Here is a 17399-nt window from a genome sequence, read left to right as displayed (position 1 = left end):
TGATATGCCTATATAGTTTCTAATGGTTTATGGTTGCACAGAAAATGTTATTGCTCTTATGTATGCCTTACGTATATATGATACATCTACCTGACAGTTCCGGGACGCCGGGCACTGCTCTAGCGACCAGCCGCGGCGACGCTGTGGCATTGGCGAGGCCCTGCGCTCGCGATCGTACGTGCCCGGTGCTTGTCGCGCGTCGCGCTACCTGCGGCAGGCCGCGCGGGAGACGCGCACGTGATGCGCCGCATCGAGTGCGGCGCGCCGGCGCACGGCCACAACTGCGGGCGCATGGCCACAGGTGCAGCCGCACGCGTCCAGCACACCGGTCGCAGCCGCCGTAGCCGCCGCAGCCGCCCCCTATCCTGCGCCGCACGCCGTGCGGCATACCTCCGTCGCCGCCGCCGTATGCCGCCCCACCCGTGCACGCGACCTCGGTCGCCGTCCACCCGTCGTGCTAGCGCGGCAGCCATGACTCGCCACGAGATAGCCGGCGGCTGGCGTTGGGACGTTCCCGATAAGATAACCGCATGCGGTGTGATCCAGGCACGCAGCAAGGCGTCCCAGCCGCCAGACGGGTGGCTGGGGCCTGGCCGTAGCCGCCCAGCCGTCAGCTAGTCGGCGGCGACTGCCCAGCTGCCCCGCCGCCGTATATATTCGTGGCGCCCGGCTCTGTTCTGCACGGATGGCGCTGGCCGGCCGACGGCCGTGCAGGCCGCGCGGGCGCAGGCGCCACGTGCGGTGTGGCGCTGCCGGTGGCGGCGTGCCTAGACGGTGCCGCGCTGGCAGCACAGCAGGCCCTGAGCCGCACGTCTAGAGCCGCACGCCTATCGTGACCGGCGGCGTGGCCGTGGCCGGTGCCAGCGCACGTGGCCGGGGCCGTGGCCGGCCGTCTGCTGTGACCGGCCGCTCACGGGCGCCGCGGTGGCGTGTTGGCACCGCCCGGTGGCCAAAAGTGCCGGGGGCGCTGTTCGGGGCCGCGGCATGCACCTCCCCGCGAGCTCCTGCGACCGCCGTTTACCATCCGCACCCTCTACACTGCCCGTACTGCTGCTCCTGACGCCGCCCGACGCGTATTGTGCTCCGATCCAGCCGTGCGCACATTGCCAGCCGCCTACGCGTGCTCTGGAGTTGACGCGACCCCGCTCGCGTCCTATCACGACGTGTACAATGAATACCTCAACGACCGCAGCCGGCGCCGCCGCGCCCGATGATACCAAAGATACCCCCGGCAGCACGGGCGCGTGCGATCCGGCGGCGAGCGAGTACTACGCGGACGACGAGGCTGCCGACACGCGTGGATGGCCGTCGCCGGTACTGTCGCCGACGCCGTCGCAGGTGTCGCTGTCGTCGCTGTCGACGGCGTCGTCGCTGTCGTACTGCATGGTCAGCTCGGATCTGGCCGAGTCTGTGGTCGGGGAGCGGCCGCGGACGGCGGACGACACGGCCGCGGGCGCGACCGTGGCCGGGTCCGTGGCGGGGTCTGAGCTCGGGTCCGGGTCCGGGTCCGCCTACGGGTCCATGACCGCGTCCGAGTCCGTGACCGCGTCCGAGTCCGTGACCGCGTCCGAGTCCGTGACCGCGTCCGAGACCGGGTCCGTCTACGGGTCCGTGACCGCGTCCATGTACGGCTCCGTGTTTGATCCGGCTGAGTCTGTCGACGGCTCGGCCGACGGCGACGACACCGACATGCCCTTTGCCTTTGACCGCGCGCCCGCCCTGCTCTGCGACCCGGTCGACGTGCTCTCGTTCTCGGCCTCGACCGCGCTGTCGGCCTCGGCCAGCGACGCGTTCCGGGCCGGGTCCGAGTCCGATCCGGCCGAGTTCACCGAGACTCCGGCCGAGCTCAGCGAGAGCGACTTCACCGTGGACGGCCGCGACCGGCCGGCGCCCCGCCCGCCGTCGCGCCGGATCTTTGTCACCTTTGACTGTCTGGACGACCGTGCGTGGGACGCCACCCGCCGGCTCACGCGCGCTGGCTACGACGTCACCCAGATCTACTCGGCTTCGGCCGCCGGCCTGGTTACGTCCGCTGGCCTGTTCCACGCCGTGCCGGCCGGCCTGGCGCGTGGCCCGCCCGGCGGTGACGCCGGCGGGCCGATCATCCGGCCGGAGCTGTTTGTGTGGACCGCCACTGTCGACGCCGAGACCCGCGAGCAGCTGCGCCAGGCCGCGGCCGTGGCCGGCCTGCCGCTGGTCCCGCTCGACGCAGACCCGGCGCCGGCCGCGCGCCGACTCCTGCCACCGGCCGCGCTCGAGCTCTATCGGACCCTGGCGCCGGTCCGCAGCTCCAAGCCACGGCTCGGGCTTGCGGCAGCCTCGGCTCTAAGTCTTGTCCTCGCCGTGGTTGTGTACCTGCTCTTTCCGGCGGCGGACGCACCGCGGTCGCCCGTGCTGGCTCTGCCGCCGGCACGCCCGTCGCCGGCGCCCCTTTCTGTTGATACCCTCGCGATGGCGCCCGTCTCGATTCCATACCACTCGCTGATTCTGCTCGACGATCAGCCGGTGCCGCCGCCAGCGGCACCGGTGGTCGTGGCGGCTGTCGCCGCCGTCGAGGACGCACCTTCAGCACCGGCGCTGGTGTGCTCAGCCGCCGCGTCCGTGTTGCGCGCGCCCGACACCGTGGGCCTACTGGTGACGCCGCATTGCGGCGACAACGACGCGCAGTTCGCGGTCGTGGCCGTGCGCGCGGACGCCCACTACGTGCCCGTTTCGTCCGTGATTGGTTTGGCGCACGGCCAGAAGCTGGTTCTGGTCGCTGCGCGCGATTGCCCGGTTGCGGGCGAACTGGCCGTGGACCTGGACTTTGGTGCGGCGCGGGTGTCGGTCTCCGTCGACCTCGACGCGGCCGAGACGTTCGCCGTGCCTGTCGCGACGGCCGCAGGCGCTGTCGCGGCGCCGGCTGACACAGCCCTGGCCGTGTATGATCCCTTCGGACGACTGAGGGACCGACTGGGGCTGCCGGGGCCGCTGCTGGACCACATGCGCCAGATGTTGCCGTTGTTGCTGCCGACAGCGAACGTGTCGGCGCTGGCCGATTGGCTGGTGCGCGCGCATGGGCGCCGGGACTACGTGTCGCGCGCGACAATGGCTCTGCTGCGACAGCAGGCCGCGCTGGCGGGCGAGTGGGAGCGCCAACGGGCGCGGCTGGACGGCCTGAAGGGCGCCGTGCGGCTGCCCCTGACGCCGCACGAGCTGCGGCGGCGCATGGACGGGCTGCGTGAGCACGTGACCAGTCTACGCGAACACGTGACTGATATCGGTGCGCACGTGACCGACCTGCGCGCTCACGTGCGCGCGCCGGCTGCCCGGGTCTCGGCGAGGCTACGGGCGGCGCGCACGCTGTACGACCGTGCGCGGCGCCGGTTGGAGGCGCGGGACCTGTCGGTCTAGTTTGCTTTTGGCGCAGGTTTGGTTTGTGCCGCGCAGCGGCGGAGTTATATAGGAATTGCTTGTTTGCTTGCTCAGTGCCCTAACCCCAAGACGCACGGGCCCCCGGACGGGCCACCGCCGCACGCCGTGCGGCTGCAGACGTCGCCGTCGGCAGCTTTCGAGCGCCAGGGCGCAGCTGCGGCGTGCCAGTGCCCGCAGCCGGCGCCGCCCGTCGCCGGTGCGCTGCCCACGCCAGCCTTCGCGCCGGCCCGTCGTCGGCGTTCCCCGCTCGTTGTTCCTGGCCGCACGTGCGCCAAACGGGCCCCGGCGCCCTCTTTTCGTCGTCCCTTCGCAGATCGCGCGCACATCTTTCCCGCCCCTGGAGCCGCACAACGAGCGCGCCCTGGCGCGTGCCGTCGACCACCACCATCTACGGCCAGATTGTCCCATTTGGGCCACAAGCTGCCCTCTCGGCGCGCAACGGCCGCCGTTGAACAACCGCCCCGGCGTCGTATATGTAGTCGCCAGCGCCGTCGTAGATGCGCAAAGTCTCCAGCATGGGCAAGCGTATCATAATTCTCTGCGACGGTAAGTGTCCTGGCGGGCGCGCTGACACCAGGCGAGGTCAAGCACCCGTTCGACAAGACCTCCAACACCAGCAACATCGCCAAGCTGTTCCTGTCGATCCCGCTGGTGTCGCACCGACACGGCAAGGAAATCGTCCAGCTAACGTACTACAACCGGGGCCATGGCGTGTGCTCGCCGGCGCCGGAGCTCATGAACGAGGGTAAGTTTGTGGCCGGGCCTGCTGACGGCAGAATCGCCCGCGCGCGAGCTCGAGCGCGACATCTTCCAGGCCTACAAGTTCATCTCGAAAAACTACCGGGACGGTGACGAGATCATGTTGTTTGGATTCTCGGGCGGCGCGCTGACCGTGCGGTCTGTGTGCTCGTTTCTGACGGACTTTGGCCTGATCCGGTTCAACAAGGTGCCCGAGTTCATGCGGCTCTTCCGCAAATACAAGCACCGCGAGTTCACGGCGCAGCTGCACGACTCGGCCAAGCGGCGCAAGTTCTGCCGGGCAAACCTGTGCTACGCGCAGCATGCGCTCGGCGACGACCTGGTCCCGCCGCAGAACCTGCGCGTGCGCGTGATCGGCTGCTTCGAGGCCGTCGGCCGCTCGAGTCTGCCCCGGCACGAGCGTAGCTACGACTTTCCGAACCTGAGCCTGAGCCCACGCGTGGAGAACGCGTTCCACGCGCTGGCACTGGACGAGGAGCGCGCGACGCACGTTCCCGAGATCTGGGTGGTCGATCCGCGCAACCGGACGACGAACCTCAAGCAGGTGTGGTTTCCCGGCACGCACGCGAACCTGGGCGGCGGCACAGGCAAGTACCTCGCGCCGGCCGGCAAGACGCTGCCGCGGTTCAAGAAGCCGTACCCAAACCTGCTGGCGAACGGCGCGTTCGTGTGGATGGTGTCGCAGTGCTCGGACATGATCGACTTCAAGTACGACGTGCTGCGGGACCTCACGTACGACCGGTACGTGCAGTCGATGAAGTACCTCTCGCGGGACTGCGAGGGACGGCCATACTGGTGCGACGGCCCGGTGTTCGACAACAGCCGGTGGTACCAGAGCGTGTTTGCGTCGACCGGGGTGCGGCGGCTGGGGCACAGCCACCGGATGCCGTGGAACCGCACCAGCCACAAGGAGAAGATCTACGAGTACAACGACGTGGACACATGCGAGAGCGTGCACAAGAGCGCGGTCGACCGGTACAGCCGGTCGTACGAGTGGAGCGCGCCGCTGCAGTCGTACCTGTACGAGGAGAAGCACTTCTGGAAGATGGACGAGGACGGCAACGAGACGTTTGTGGGCGTGGAGCAGCCGAACGAGGTGGAACGGAGCCTGTGGCTGCCGGCGTAGGGTAACAATACATGCACGTACACGGCCGTTTGTTCAGGCGCGAGGATTTGCCGCTGCGGCGGGCGAAGCTTTAGCCGCGGGCGCGCGCCCTAGCCCTGGCGGCGTTCTTCCGCTTTCCATTTTCTTGAGGTCCCAAGGCGGGGCCGGGTAACAGAGAAAGATTTTGCTATTGTCCTGCACGCTCCTCTGTTTTTTCTACCACGCTCTGCACGCATCCACGCACGCACGATCTAATCAGCATCCAGCATTCGCAATGGCAGAGCAAGACACCAAGAAGGAGACGGTTGCCGTCGAGGAGCCCAAGGTCGAGACCAAGGCTGCGGAGGCGCCCAAGGCCGAATCGGCCGTGCCGACGTCGAACGTCTTCAGCATGTTTGGTAGCAGCGACGCCAAGTCGCTGTCGGCCACGACGCCGTTCGCGCCCGCCAAGGCGAGCGCGCCCAAGGAGGAGACCGAGGTGAGTGTGCGCGCGACGCGCGCCGGCCGCGTGCGACAGCGCTGATCCCAGGCCGCCGACGACGACGCGCCCGAGTCGCCCGACGTGCACTTTGAGCCCGTCGTCAAGCTCGACAAGGTCGACGTCAAGACCAACGAGGAGGAGGAGGAGGTCACCTTCAAGATGTGAGTGCCGGCCGATCGCGCGCTGACCGCAGGCGCGCCAAGCTGTTCCGCTTCGACAAGACCAACGAGCCCGGCGAGTGGAAGGAGCGGGGAACCGGCGACGTGCGCTTCCTGAAGCACAAGGCGACGGGCCGCGTGCGCCTGGTCATGCGCCGCGACAAGACCCTGAAGACCTGCGCGAACCACTACATCATGCCCGAGATGAAGCTGTCGCCGAACGTCGGCTCGGAGAAGTCGTGGGTGTACTCGGTCTCGGTCGACATCTCCGAGGGCGAGCCGGAGGCGCTGACCCTGGCCATCCGCTTTGCGAACGCCGAGAGTGAGTGAGCGAGGGGGATCCGGCTAACCGCAGACGCCAACCTGTTCAAGGAGAAGTTTACCGAGAGCCAGGACCTGAACAAGGCGGCGTTCAAGAAATAGACGCCAAAAGTTCACAATGACGAATGCACGTACACTCGAAGGCTGGCGGCCGGCCGGCGCGCGGGCCGGGTGCGGCGGCTTGGTGCGCTGGCGTTACCGCGCCCGCGCGCCCGCTGGCGCCGCCGCGCCCGCTGGCGCCGCCGCGCGCCGTCACGGGCCGCCGCCCGCCGCCCTCCGCGCGGCCGACGCGCGCGTCGCGTGCTCCAGCCGCCCGCGCCGCCCGCGCCCGCGCCACGTAGCCTGCGCCGCGTGCGGCGCACGTAGTCATGCGCCACGTGACCAAACCCTACCTCCCGGCGTCCCGCCAACCCTAGCCGCCCTCACCTCACGTCCACTGCGCCTAAACGGTTCCCGCCAGCACGTACAGAGCGATTCGGCCAGCACATCGTCTGCTTGGCTAGCCATCAGGCACGGTCCAGGACGTGAGTCTCTCGCCCCGCGGATGCCGCGCGTCGCACGCGCAGCGCTGACCCCCAGCCACGAGTCGATCCAGTCGCACGCAGCCATCCACCCGCTTGACGACGCCGGCGCAGTCAGGACACGATGAGCAAGGAGGTGCGTCGGCCGCCGGGCGCGCTGACAGCAGGTCGTGCGCAGTGTCAAGATTATCACGACGTCGGAGATCCTCAAGGATGTGCCGCCCGTCCAGGAGGGCTTCCCGATGCGCAAGTGGTCGGTGAAGCTCGCGATCGTGGGCGCGGACGGCGAGGACGTGGCGCCGAACCTGTTTGACAAGGTCACGTACCGGCTGCACCCGACGTTCGTGAACCCGAACCGGAGTACGTGGGGCCGCGGCGCGCGCTGACGACAGCCATCAAGAAGCCGCCGTTCAAGCTCGAGGAGCAGGGCTGGGGCGAGTTCGACCTGACGGTGGTGATGCACGTCGCCGACAAGGGCGGCGAGCACACGGTGATCCACGACCTCAACTTCCTGCAGGCGCGGTACGAGTCCGTCCACAAGTTTGTACGTACGGCCGCGCGCGGCGCTGACGGCAGTCGTTCCCCACCGGCAAGCCGCTGCTGTCGCGGCTCCTGGCCGAGTCGGGCCCGGTCGACGACGAGGTCGTGGCCGAGGCGCCGCTCGCGCTCGAGGAGCCCACGCCGGCCAAGAAGGAGAAGCGCAAGCACGAGGGCCTCGAGAGCACCAAGAAGAAGACCAAGCAGGACCGGATGATCGACATGGAGCGCCTGGCCGAGGGCCTCGAGAAGCTCGAGGAGGACGACCTGCTCCACGTCGTCCAGATGGTGACCGACAACCGCACGCCCGACATGTACATCAAGAACGACATCGAAGGTGAGTCCCGCCCGGCCGCGCTGACCGCCAGAGGGCGAGTTCCACATGGACCTCTACACCGTGCCGGACCACCTGCTGCGGATGCTCTGGGACCTGGTGCGCAAGAAGGTGTTTACGTAGCGGCCGCGCCGCCTGTTTCTATATTACTCATTTTGTGTATTGCGCCTGTTCTGTCTTGCTCCGAGGGTCTGTATCATAGCCGTTTCTTTGTTTCGCGCGCGCTGCGCGCGGCCCGCGTGGCCTGGTCGTCCTGTTCACTGTATTGTTACTGCAATCTTGTCGCTAGTCCTCGTCGCTGCTGTCGACGCGGCCGCCGACGTCGCCGGGCCGGAGGATCCCGGCGCGGCCGAGCACGGTCTCGAGCCCGGCCGCGACGAGCCGCGTGCCGGGGGGGAGCTCGTCGAGCGCGCGCACGACCGTGCCGACGAGCGTGCCGCACTGGCTGTAGCCGAGGACCGTGGGCATGCAGTCGCGGTCCATCTCGGTCTCGCCGACGGGCATGGCCACGAACCGCGCGTGCACGTACTTGCGCGCGAGCGCGGCGGCCGCGTCCAGCGCCGCGTAGCTGTCGTCGGACTCGTCGAAGAGAAAGACGACGACGACGCGGTCGGCGTCGCCGTCGGCCTCGAGCTCCTTGAGGAACTGCTCGCCGCGCACGGTCGCGACCGCGCCGAACGCCGGCCGCGCCGGCCGCTCGGCTGCGCCCTGCAGCTCGCGCAGCCGCGCCTGGCGCCACGCGCGCAGGGTGTCGAGGTCCTGGCGGCCGGCGCCGTCCGAGAGCCTGAGGTCGAACTCGGCGAGCTCGTCGTCCAGCTCGGCAAACTCGTCGTCCTCGGCCTCGGCCGCTGCGTCCGCGGCGGCCCGCACGTCTTCGCGATACACGTCCGGCCGGCCGGCGGCGGCAGCGGCGGCCGCGAGCTGGACGGCGGCCTGGGCCTCGTCGTCGGCCACCGTGGTGGTCACGGCCGACCGCGCGAGCACGTCGCGCGCACGCGCATCCGCGCGCTCGGCAGCTGCCGCCCGGGCCTCGGCCGCTGCGGCCGCATGGTCGCTGATCACGCCCTTGGGGCCGGTGTTGGCCGCCATTGCGGGCGCGGTCGGCGGGCGGCGCGGTTGGGAGTGCGGCTCAAGGTTACCCGGACATGATGTTAAGAATTTTTTCCGGGCCCGAAAATTTTGCCCAGCAGATCAGACGGCAGAGGCAAGATGGTCAGCAAACTCAAGACCGCGCTGCGGGTGAAGAAGGGAGCGCAGCTCCCGGCGGAAAAGAAGCGGCTGCAGGACAAGATCAAGTCGCAAAAGTACAAGAAGAAGCTGCAGGCCAAGGCCAAGGGCGACGAGCCTGCGGCCGACGAGCCGGAGGCCGCCGAGACGGCCGCGGCCGAGGCCGGCCCCAAGCTGACGCGCAAGGAGGCCAAGAAGCTCAAGCAGATCGAGGCCAAGCTGGCGGCGCGGGCGGCTGCCGACGCGGCGGACGAGGCCGAGAGCTCGGCGGCCGAGGAGGACGACGAGGACGAGGACGAGGACGAGGACGTGCCCGATCTGGTCGACACGGCCCTGGCCGAGATCCAGGACGACGTCTCGAGCGACGAGGAGGACGGCCCGGTGTTCGAGGCCAAGATCGCCAAGAAGCCGCGGCTGGACGAGGCCGCCGAGGCCGAGGACGACGGCGTCGACCTCGAGGAGCTCCTGACGGGCTCCGAGGACGACGACGAGGACGACGAGGCCGAGGACGAGGACCTGATCCCGTACCAGAAGCTGACGATCAACAACACCAAGGCGCTCGAGGCGGCCCTGCGGCGGATCGCGCTGCCGCACGGCAAGATGGCGTTCGTCGACCACATGTCGGTGACCGCGGCCGCGCCCGTGGCCGTCGACGACGTGCACAACGACCTCGGCCGCGAGCTCGGGTTCTACAACCAGGCGCTCGACGCCGCGTACAAGGGCCGGGCGGCGCTGGCCAAGGCCAAGGTGCCGTTCTCGCGGCCGGAAGACTACTTCGCCGAGATGCTCAAGACGGACGCGCACATGGAGCGCCTGCGCAACAAGATGCTCGAGGAGGCCGGCCACAAGAAGGCGGCCGAGGAGGCGCGGCGCCAGCGCGACCTCAAGAAGTTCGGCAAGCAGGTCCAGGTCTCGCAGCTGCAGAAGCGCGCGAAGGAGAAGCGCGCGACGCTCGAGAAGGTCAAGGACCTCAAGCGCAAGCGCGGCTCGGGCACCGACATCTCGGCCGCGATCGACGAGCTGTAGGCGGCGCAAAAGTTTGTGCCCGCGCTTGAGCGCGGGCTGGGTAGCATTGTATCTAATGTAACACTATCACGCGAGCAGCCGCACGCCGTGCGGCGCTGTCGCGCCGCACGCTGTGCGGCTCGCGCCGCGCGCCGTGCGGCTCACGCCCCCGGCACCGCCAGCACCGCGTCCAGCTCGCGCACGGCCGTGCACGTCCAGTTCCAGATGTCGACGGCGGCCTTGGCGGCCGTGGGCGCCGGCAGCAGGGCAAACTGGCGCTGGGCCGCGGCCAGGTCGCCGTCGGGCGCGTCCGCCAGCGCCGGCGGGCGCCAGGCCACGAGCTCGGCCCGGCGCGTGCCCAGCGGCACCGGCGTGCCGTCGGCGTTCAGGAACATGTACGTGTCCGGGATGACGGAGCCAAAGTCCAGGGCCTCCTGGTCGAGCAGCTTGTTGAAGCACGCGCCGGACTGGCCGCGCAGGTCCGGCGACAGCACGGTCTCGGCGATGACGTAGCCGCCCTGGCCCGCGGTCCGCGTGAACCACAGCCGCGAGACGACGTGGTCCATGAGCACGCGCACGTAGAACGGCGAGTTGCGCTTGAGCTGCGTCGACGGCACAAAGCCGGGCGTGCAGTAGAGCACGTCCACGCCGCGGGGCCGGAAGTGCTCGACCCACGGCGCCACGCACAGCGCCTGCACGGTCTTGGTGGCGTTGTAGGCCACCGGCTTGTGCGGGCCGCCCTTGCGGCGCGCGTTGAGCTTGATCCCGCGGAGGTCCGCCGACCGGTAGAGCGCGGAGCCCACGAAGACGACCCGGTCGACGATGCGGTCGCGCAGCAGGTACACGAGCAGCCACTGGGCCAGGTGGTTGACTGTCAGCCCGAGCTCGTAGCCGTCGTTGGCGTACGACGGCGGCCCCCAGCAGGCGATGGCCGCGCCGAGGACGACGGCCGAGACCGCGTCGTGGTCGGCCATGACGCGCGCGGCGAACGTGCGGACGGCGGCCAGGTCGGCCAGGTCACAGGCTGGGTCAGCGCGCTCACACGCGACTTACCGTGGCTCTCGATCACAGACCCGCTGAGCTCGGCCAGCTCGCGAAAGTGCATGACCGCGTCGATGCAGTTCTGGCTCTGCTCGTCCCGCAGGGCCAGCACGAGATGCAGCGGCGGGCAGTAGCCCTCCTGGCTCATGCGGACGCGCTCGCGGCGCGACGGCCGTCGCCGCCGGCTGCCGTCGCTGCCGCCGGACGCTGTCGTGGCCGTGCCGGACTCGAGCGAGCCGGTGCTGCTGGCGCTGCCGACAGAGCCGATGCTGGCGACGCTGCCCGACCGCGGCTGGCTGAACGCGCTGGCGACGCTGGCGACGCTGGCGACGCTGCCCGACCGCGGCTGCGAGCCCGACCGGCCGAGCCGCGACAGCCGCCGGCCGGTGCGGCCGCGCGTGTCGGTCGCAGCGGCCGGGCTGCGGACGTGCGCCAGCGGCTTGGCCGACTCGGCCGCGCGCTTGAGCAGGGCCTCGACGGCCTCGAAATTCAGCCCGGACGACGTGCCCGTCCAGACAATCACCTTTCGCCCGGCAGAGTCCATGGATGTGTTGCGCTGCTCGCAGCTTGATCCGCGCGCCGGAACGGCCGGTCCGGCCGGTGGGAGATGCGGCCGGGTAAGCGCTCTCAGGGGCGCCCGTGCGGCTCCGGGCCGGCCGCACAGACCACGCGAGCCGCACGGCACGTGCTGGCGGGGCTGGTCAGGTGAGGCGAGCCGCACGTCGTGCGGCTGAGGGCTGCCTGCAGCGGAGCGCTGCCTGCGGCGAGGAGAGGCACCGCACGTGCCGGCGGAGCGGGCGCGGTGGCCAGTGAGGCGAGCCGCACGCCGTGCGGCTGAGGGTCCTCGCCCGCGGAGGGCTGCCTGCGGGAGGAGCCGCCTGCGCACAGCCTTCCCGCCGGCCTGCCGTCAGGATGCCCTCGAGAAGTCGGCGCAGCCGGGACCCGCCGAGCGTGGCTGTCGGCACGAGCCGGCAAGCCGCACGGCATGCGGCTCGCATCCCACCGAGGCGGCAGGTCGCACGAGTCAAGCGAGCCGCATGCCGTGCGGCTCGCCTCCGTGCAGCACTCCCGTGCGGCTCACCTCCCCGTGCGGCCCGCCGCGCCGCGCGGCGTGCGGCTCGCAGATTCATAATCGTACATACGGCCTATAATACAAAATGCGAGCGTCCAAAAAAGTGCAAGAGCGGCAGCTAGTGGAGCGAGCTCTGCAGCGGCCGCACTATGTCGATGGTGCTCTCCCAGCGGATGCCGCTGCGCCAGGCCGACGTGGGCCGCGGAATCGGCTTGCCGGCGGCCAGCAGGGCCTTGGCGTCGTCGTCCGAGCCGGGGTTGCCGCACGTGGCGCCCAGCGAGTCCTTGAGCACGTCCGCGATGATGGAGTTGATCGTGCGGCGGATGCCGGGCTCCTCGGCCGGGGTGCAGTCGACCTGGATGCGCAGGGCGATGATGCACAGGCCGTAGTGGACCTTCCACACGCGCGAGTCGTCCACGGCCTTCACCGCGGCCATGGCCCGGACCTCGCGCAGGACGGTCTGGGTGGCGGCGCCGGTGAAGCCCATGAGCAGCATGCGGCCCAGGGTCACGGCCGTCATCCAGCCCACAAAGCACATGGTGACCGCGACCTGGACAGCTACCACGTCGTCCACAATGCTCTGCAGGTCCTGCGGCACGGTGTGCGGCAGGACGACCATGACGGCGGCCGCGAAGAGCGTGACCGCGTACAGCGGGTTGTTGAGGCCGTACGGCAGCTTGGCAATGTACGGAAACTGGATGGCCGAGCCGATGCGCTCGTGGTTCTTGAACACCACCGACGAGACCACGGTCGCCGCGGCCGCGACAACCACCGCCAGCACGGCGCCCGGCGTCAGAAAGTGCTCCTGGTCGTGCGCGTGCGCCACCGACTCGGTGATCAGCCGCTTGACCGCGTTCTCCGACAGGTGCGAGCCGATGTCGATGCCCATGAACAGCAGGCCGACCGCGGACGCAAAGCCCGCCAGCACCTCGGCGCGCTGCAGGCCGAACGGGTGGCGGATGCTGCTCTGCTTCCACACGTCGAAGTTGGCCAGCACGGCCACGGCCACGGACAGCGTCGCCGTGAAGGCGTCGTAGAAGATGATGTGCGACAGCGCCATCAGCACGGTCGACTCGCGCGACAGCAGCCAGAGCACGGCGCCCGAGAGCAGATGCAGCGCGCACCAGCCGAACTGGACGCGGTGTTCGCGCGACATGCTGTGCAGCGCCTCGCGGGTCTGGCGTCAGCGCCGTTGCGCCCGCACTTACCGTGGGCACGGGCAGACTCGAGGGCAGCGCGAGGGGCGCGCGCGTCGGGGGCTCCTGGAAGAAGTTCATCGAGACCGACGAGTGCTTGTACTTGTGGCCCCGCCGCTGGTTCTGTTTCGATTTAGCCCGGCGCGCGTCACACACTCACCGGCTTGTTAATCGGCGACCGCGCGGCCGTGACCGACTGGAAGTTGAACGGCTGCCGGGCGGCGGGCGCGCGCACCGGCGACGCCGCGCGCGACGCCGGCGGCGACAGCCCGGCCACCGGCCGGTCCGGCAGCCCGAGCGACTGCGCGCTGCCGGCCGCCGCGGGCTGCGTGTACATGGCCGCGTGCAGCCCGCCGACGACGGGCGCGTTGAAGTTGGCGTCCAGGTCCGTCAGCGACACCTCGCCGGCGACGAACGCGCCCGACCCGGTCGACGACCCGGACGAGTGCTCGCGGTCGTGCGGGCCGCCGTCGGCCGGCTCGAACCCGGCCCCGAGCACCGCCGCCGGGCCGCCGGCCAGCGCCCCGTTCTCCGTCGGCAGCTCGTCGACGTCCGTGATGGCTATCGTCGTGTGCCGCCGCGGCGCCCGCCGCCCGCGCGAGTACCGCACGGGCGACGGCGACCGCTGCCGGAACAGATCCGTCGAGTTCTCGTCGATCGCGGTCTGCTCGAGCTTCTCGCGCGACGCCGACAGATACAGCGTCGGCGAGCCCATCCGCGTGATCGAGATCATCGGCGGGACCAGGTCCGTGGTCGACGCGGCCCGCCCGCCGCTGCGCGGCACCCGCCCGGCCCGCCCGTGGTACTTGTCGCCGAGCGACGGGTCCGACGAGCGGCCGAAGATTTCTGTGTTGAGCTGGACGTTGCCGACCACCGTCGACAGCGGCGGCGGCGGCGCCAGGCCGCCGGGGCCCTTGCCGACGTACGCTGCCGCGAGCGGGTCCGAATCCTGCCGGGGGGTCCGCGCGTAGACGTTGTTGTTGTCGAGGGTGGTCGTGGTTCGGGCCGCTTGCTGCTGGCCGATCTGCGACAGAAACTCGGGGTCAAAGTCGTACAGCGACACCCGCTTCTTGGACTGCGGCGTGGGCGATTCTGCGGCCATGTCGCCGAACGCTTGGCCGAGCGATCAGGTCTGCGGTCAGCGTGGTCTGGGGAAGAACGCGGGTCGGTGCGGCGGTGGCGGTGGACGATCGCCGGCCGCGGCAGCGTCTGGCAGGGCCGCTGCCGGCCGCTGCTGCTGCTGGCTGCTGCCGCCCGCTGCTGGCTGCGGACGGACACGGCACACGGCACGCGGCGGTCGCTAGCCGACGCCGGCTGGCGCTGGCTGGTGCTGGCGGCCGGCACCGGCGGCCGCTGGAGCCGCCGACATGGCCAGCCCGCGCCCGCAGCGCCGCCACTGTGCGCCCCGCCATGCCGGCCGTCCGCTGCGCAGCGCGCCCGCCGCATCCGCGGCCGCCCGCCAGCCGCCGTCGTCGCTTCCAGTCGTCGCCACCACGGCGCTTCGTCGCCGCCCCGCCACCCCTACTCAATTGCTCACCTCTCCTCGGCGCACGCACGGACAATCAACGTCTGACAGCCGCGATCGCTGTGCTGGCTGGTCTCTGGGCGTAGTGGGTACGTTCGTGGTGGGGTCCTTGTCGTGATGAGAGAGGAAGATGGCCGCGAACGGTGAGGCCACGCGAGATGGATTCGACACGGTCGTCCACTAATTTACGTCTTCGTCCACTGGCTACTAAGACGGCCACGGGCGGCCCTGGGCCGGGTTAGCCGCCCGGCCACTGGACTGGCGTCTGGCAGAGGCTACGCAGGGGCCGCGCACGCGCTTACGAGGCCGCGAAGGTGCCCGCTGGCAGGGGACCGGCCTACTGCCGTGGCCAGTGGTGTCTGGGCCACTCTGAGACCACTACGCAGTCCACGCGCGGCTACGCAGGCCGCAGGGCGCTGGCTGCCGCGCGACGATAGATTGGGCTTGGTGTTGCGCCATGACGTCGACAGCGTCCTTGTTCCTTGGGGGCAGCAGCGCAGGGAAAGCCAAGTCCACTGGCCAGCGGCGGAACAGGGATGAGACAGAGGCCGGGCAGGTGCGCAGTGGCCGACGCATGCGTCCACTGGCGTGGGCCGATCGACGTGACTGCGTATCGCTACGCGCCGTCAGCCGCGTCAGCCGCACGACGCGGCGCGCCGCACCCACGGCGAGCCGGCTGCGCTCACGGCGCACAGGCGACACGGCCCGCTGCCTGCCTGCCCCGCGGCGCCTGAGCCGCTTGCGCCGATCGCCGTAACCGGATGGGCCCGACTGCGCTGGGAGTAGGTCACGTGAACGCCTCAACTCGCACAATGACGCAGCCGGCCACAACGGCGGCGGCTGAACCGCGGGCCCAAAATAGCGCAACGGTACGCCAAGCCGACCAGGAGACGGCCCTGGTGCCCCTCGTCGTGCAGTAGCGTGCCCCTGCCTACGCCCCGTGCTGGCCTCTACGGCCCGCTGGCCGTGCCTGCGGGAGCGCCGCGCGTACGGGCAGGGGCGCGTTTCATGTTCGGACCCGGCCGGGCGGCGCCGTGCGGCTCGGGGTTAGGTGATATGCTACAGCCGCACGGCGTGCGGCCGTGCGGCCCTAACCCCGTGGCCGGGTGCTCCCGGTCGCGATCGACGTGCGGCACGGTCATCAGTCGCCGCTGATAGGCCATCTGAACCGATGGCCTGATGTCAAGCTCGGACGTGGCCGATGTGACAGCTCTCACGTGGCCAGTAAAAAGATCAGGTTACCTTCCCTCCGGGGAAGTTTTGAGTGGAGTGATCCCAGCGAACGCACCAAACATTACCGCATTCGACCGTTTCGCGAACAATCTGCCCGAACGAGCCGTACGATGGCCTGTCTCTGCGCCGCGTCCCGGTTGTCAAACCAGCAACCGTCAGGCGGCCGTCAGAATCACGCGATGTTCGCCGGTGACGGAGCCGTTCGTAGATAGCGCATCTTCACCAGATCGGGCTGTCGGGCTCGACATAAATGAGCCCGTTGCCGTTGCCAGTCGACAGTTCTCCAGACATCTCTACTCAGACTCAAGACACTCTACCTAAATCACAATGAGAAACGCTCTGATCCTTCGCAACATTGCGCTCAACTCGGGCCGTCAGTTCGGCCGCCAGGCGCCGCACAAGGTCTCTCTGCGCGTGCCGTCGTCGACTGGCATCGGATCCGAAGTCGGCCGTGTAACCAAGCACTTCGCGACCTGGTCGACTCTGATGGCCATGTTCTTTGGCTGGCCGTACGCCACGAGCCGCGTCAGTTTGGCGCTGGCTGACCGCGACGTCACGCTCCTGCCTAGAGAATAGGCAGTCGCAGCATTTACGGAGTACGATTTTGATCATTAAGGAATAAATACGGACAGAATACGTTGAATGCATCATTTCATATTATATAAACGTCGTAGTCATCACAGCTGGCAAGGCCGGCAGTCCCCGTAGTTGACCAGCGAGTTCTCGAACACTCTCTCCCGGAGCTCGTGTCTGAGTCGCTTGTCAACATACAGCCACCATATTGGTTTCATGGTCCGTGGACATGCCACTGGCGCATGCGATAACGAGCCTTCTTCCCACCTAGTTCTAATGCGTATATTACACCTGCTATATACAAGTATATAGTCCTTATGCTACTTGGCAAACTTGTCCCACAGGTTGCCGGCCAGGTTACGCGACCAGCGCTCGACATCGACGCCCATGACCCAGCGAGCGCCCTTCTCGATCTCCTCGTCCCAGAGGTCTTTCATGGTCTCGGCAACACTGTCGCGCGAGTTGTGCGGCTGGGGCACAACGATTACCCGCGGTTGGCGGTCCGTAGTCTGCGCCAGCACGGCCTCCGTGTGGGCGATGGCGACCTTGGCCTGGCCGGCCTTGGTCTTGATCTCCTCAACGAAGAAGTACGCCATCGACAGCGACATCGTAACGCCTGGTCGTCAGATCCCGTGCTCGTGCACCAGCAGGGTCGCGGTGCCGCCGCGACCGTGCCATCCGTCACCTACCGCTGAGAAATCCAAACACCCGGCTCATCGTTCTAGTTCCTGGGTACAAAGTGCGGCCTGTTGAGAGTGCGTCAGGCGGTGTGAAGTCAATTGAGCCCAATGGCGACTCAGGACGTTCAAATTTCTCTTTGTTACCCGGCCTCGCTCTTACCCGGTCCGTACGACCGCTTACCCGGCCGCGAAATTTTACGCCGCCGCGCAATTTTTC

The 17399-nt window shown here is 68.9% G+C and overlaps 9 protein-coding genes across 9 annotated transcripts; 5 read left to right on the top strand and 4 right to left on the bottom strand.

The window, feature by feature from the left end:
• The first annotated feature begins 697 nt into the window (after window positions 1-697).
• On the top strand, window positions 698-3476 carry V1510DRAFT_166846 (uncharacterized protein). The gene has a single exon (XM_066930387.1). The coding sequence runs from the start codon at window positions 985-987 to the stop codon at window positions 3391-3393; it is 2409 nt and encodes an 802-aa protein (XP_066791514.1). The 5' UTR covers window positions 698-984; the 3' UTR covers window positions 3394-3476.
• A 217-nt stretch (window positions 3477-3693) lies between these two features.
• Window positions 3694-5455, top strand: V1510DRAFT_410200 (uncharacterized protein). Its single transcript, XM_066932686.1, has 3 exons — window positions 3694-3960; window positions 3992-4159; window positions 4191-5455. Exons 1-3 carry the CDS (start codon window positions 3912-3914, stop codon window positions 5297-5299), a joined length of 1326 nt encoding a protein of 441 aa, XP_066791513.1. The 5' UTR covers window positions 3694-3911; the 3' UTR covers window positions 5300-5455.
• A 48-nt stretch (window positions 5456-5503) lies between these two features.
• V1510DRAFT_388678 (uncharacterized protein) lies at window positions 5504-6380 on the top strand. The gene is made up of 4 exons (XM_066931722.1): window positions 5504-5756; window positions 5808-5920; window positions 5953-6239; window positions 6273-6380. Exons 1-4 carry the CDS (start codon window positions 5553-5555, stop codon window positions 6338-6340), a joined length of 672 nt encoding a protein of 223 aa, XP_066791512.1. The 5' UTR covers window positions 5504-5552; the 3' UTR covers window positions 6341-6380.
• Window positions 6381-6642: 262 nt separating this feature from the next.
• Window positions 6643-7971, top strand: V1510DRAFT_410193 (yeats family-domain-containing protein). Its single transcript, XM_066932685.1, has 6 exons — window positions 6643-6762; window positions 6818-6895; window positions 6927-7119; window positions 7152-7303; window positions 7336-7633; window positions 7665-7971. Exons 2-6 carry the CDS (start codon window positions 6884-6886, stop codon window positions 7751-7753), a joined length of 744 nt encoding a protein of 247 aa, XP_066791511.1. The 5' UTR covers window positions 6643-6762; window positions 6818-6883; the 3' UTR covers window positions 7754-7971.
• V1510DRAFT_400829 (uncharacterized protein) lies at window positions 7916-8719 on the bottom strand (the record flags this gene model as incomplete). The annotated part of the gene is made up of 1 exon (XM_066931985.1): window positions 7916-8719. The coding sequence occupies one exon, from the start codon at window positions 8717-8719 to the stop codon at window positions 7916-7918; it is 804 nt and encodes a 267-aa protein (XP_066791510.1).
• A 100-nt stretch (window positions 8720-8819) lies between these two features.
• Window positions 8820-9957, top strand: V1510DRAFT_410188 (eukaryotic rRNA processing protein EBP2-domain-containing protein). The gene has a single exon (XM_066932684.1). It carries the CDS (start codon window positions 8840-8842, stop codon window positions 9881-9883), a length of 1044 nt encoding a protein of 347 aa, XP_066791509.1. The 5' UTR covers window positions 8820-8839; the 3' UTR covers window positions 9884-9957.
• A 525-nt stretch (window positions 9958-10482) lies between these two features.
• On the bottom strand, window positions 10483-11447 carry V1510DRAFT_348789 (uncharacterized protein; the record flags this gene model as incomplete). The annotated part of the gene is made up of 3 exons (XM_066930841.1): window positions 10483-10886; window positions 10916-11046; window positions 11206-11447. Coding segments are annotated over 3 exons (777 nt in total), but the record flags the coding sequence as incomplete, so codon positions are not given.
• Window positions 11448-12093: 646 nt separating this feature from the next.
• V1510DRAFT_359077 (cation efflux family-domain-containing protein) lies at window positions 12094-13508 on the bottom strand (the record flags this gene model as incomplete). The annotated part of the gene is made up of 3 exons (XM_066930958.1): window positions 12094-13152; window positions 13184-13294; window positions 13332-13508. The coding sequence occupies 3 exons, from the start codon at window positions 13506-13508 to the stop codon at window positions 12094-12096; spliced, it is 1347 nt and encodes a 448-aa protein (XP_066791507.1).
• Window positions 13509-16529: 3021 nt separating this feature from the next.
• Window positions 16530-17381, bottom strand: V1510DRAFT_410176 (uncharacterized protein). Its single transcript, XM_066932683.1, has 2 exons — window positions 17192-17381; window positions 16530-17118 (listed from the first exon to the last, which is right to left on the bottom strand). Exons 1-2 carry the CDS (start codon window positions 17217-17219, stop codon window positions 16823-16825), a joined length of 324 nt encoding a protein of 107 aa, XP_066791506.1. The 5' UTR covers window positions 17220-17381; the 3' UTR covers window positions 16530-16822.
• Window positions 17382-17399: the final 18 nt, after the last annotated feature.

The sequence above is a fragment of the Dipodascopsis tothii genome (genome assembly GCF_038497935.1).
Source record: "Dipodascopsis tothii strain CBS 759.85 unplaced genomic scaffold V1510scaffold_2, whole genome shotgun sequence".
NCBI classification, from domain to species: Eukaryota; Fungi; Ascomycota; class Lipomycetes; order Lipomycetales; family Lipomycetaceae; genus Neoaidaea; species Neoaidaea tothii.
This window is presented reverse-complemented; position numbering and strand designations above follow the sequence as displayed.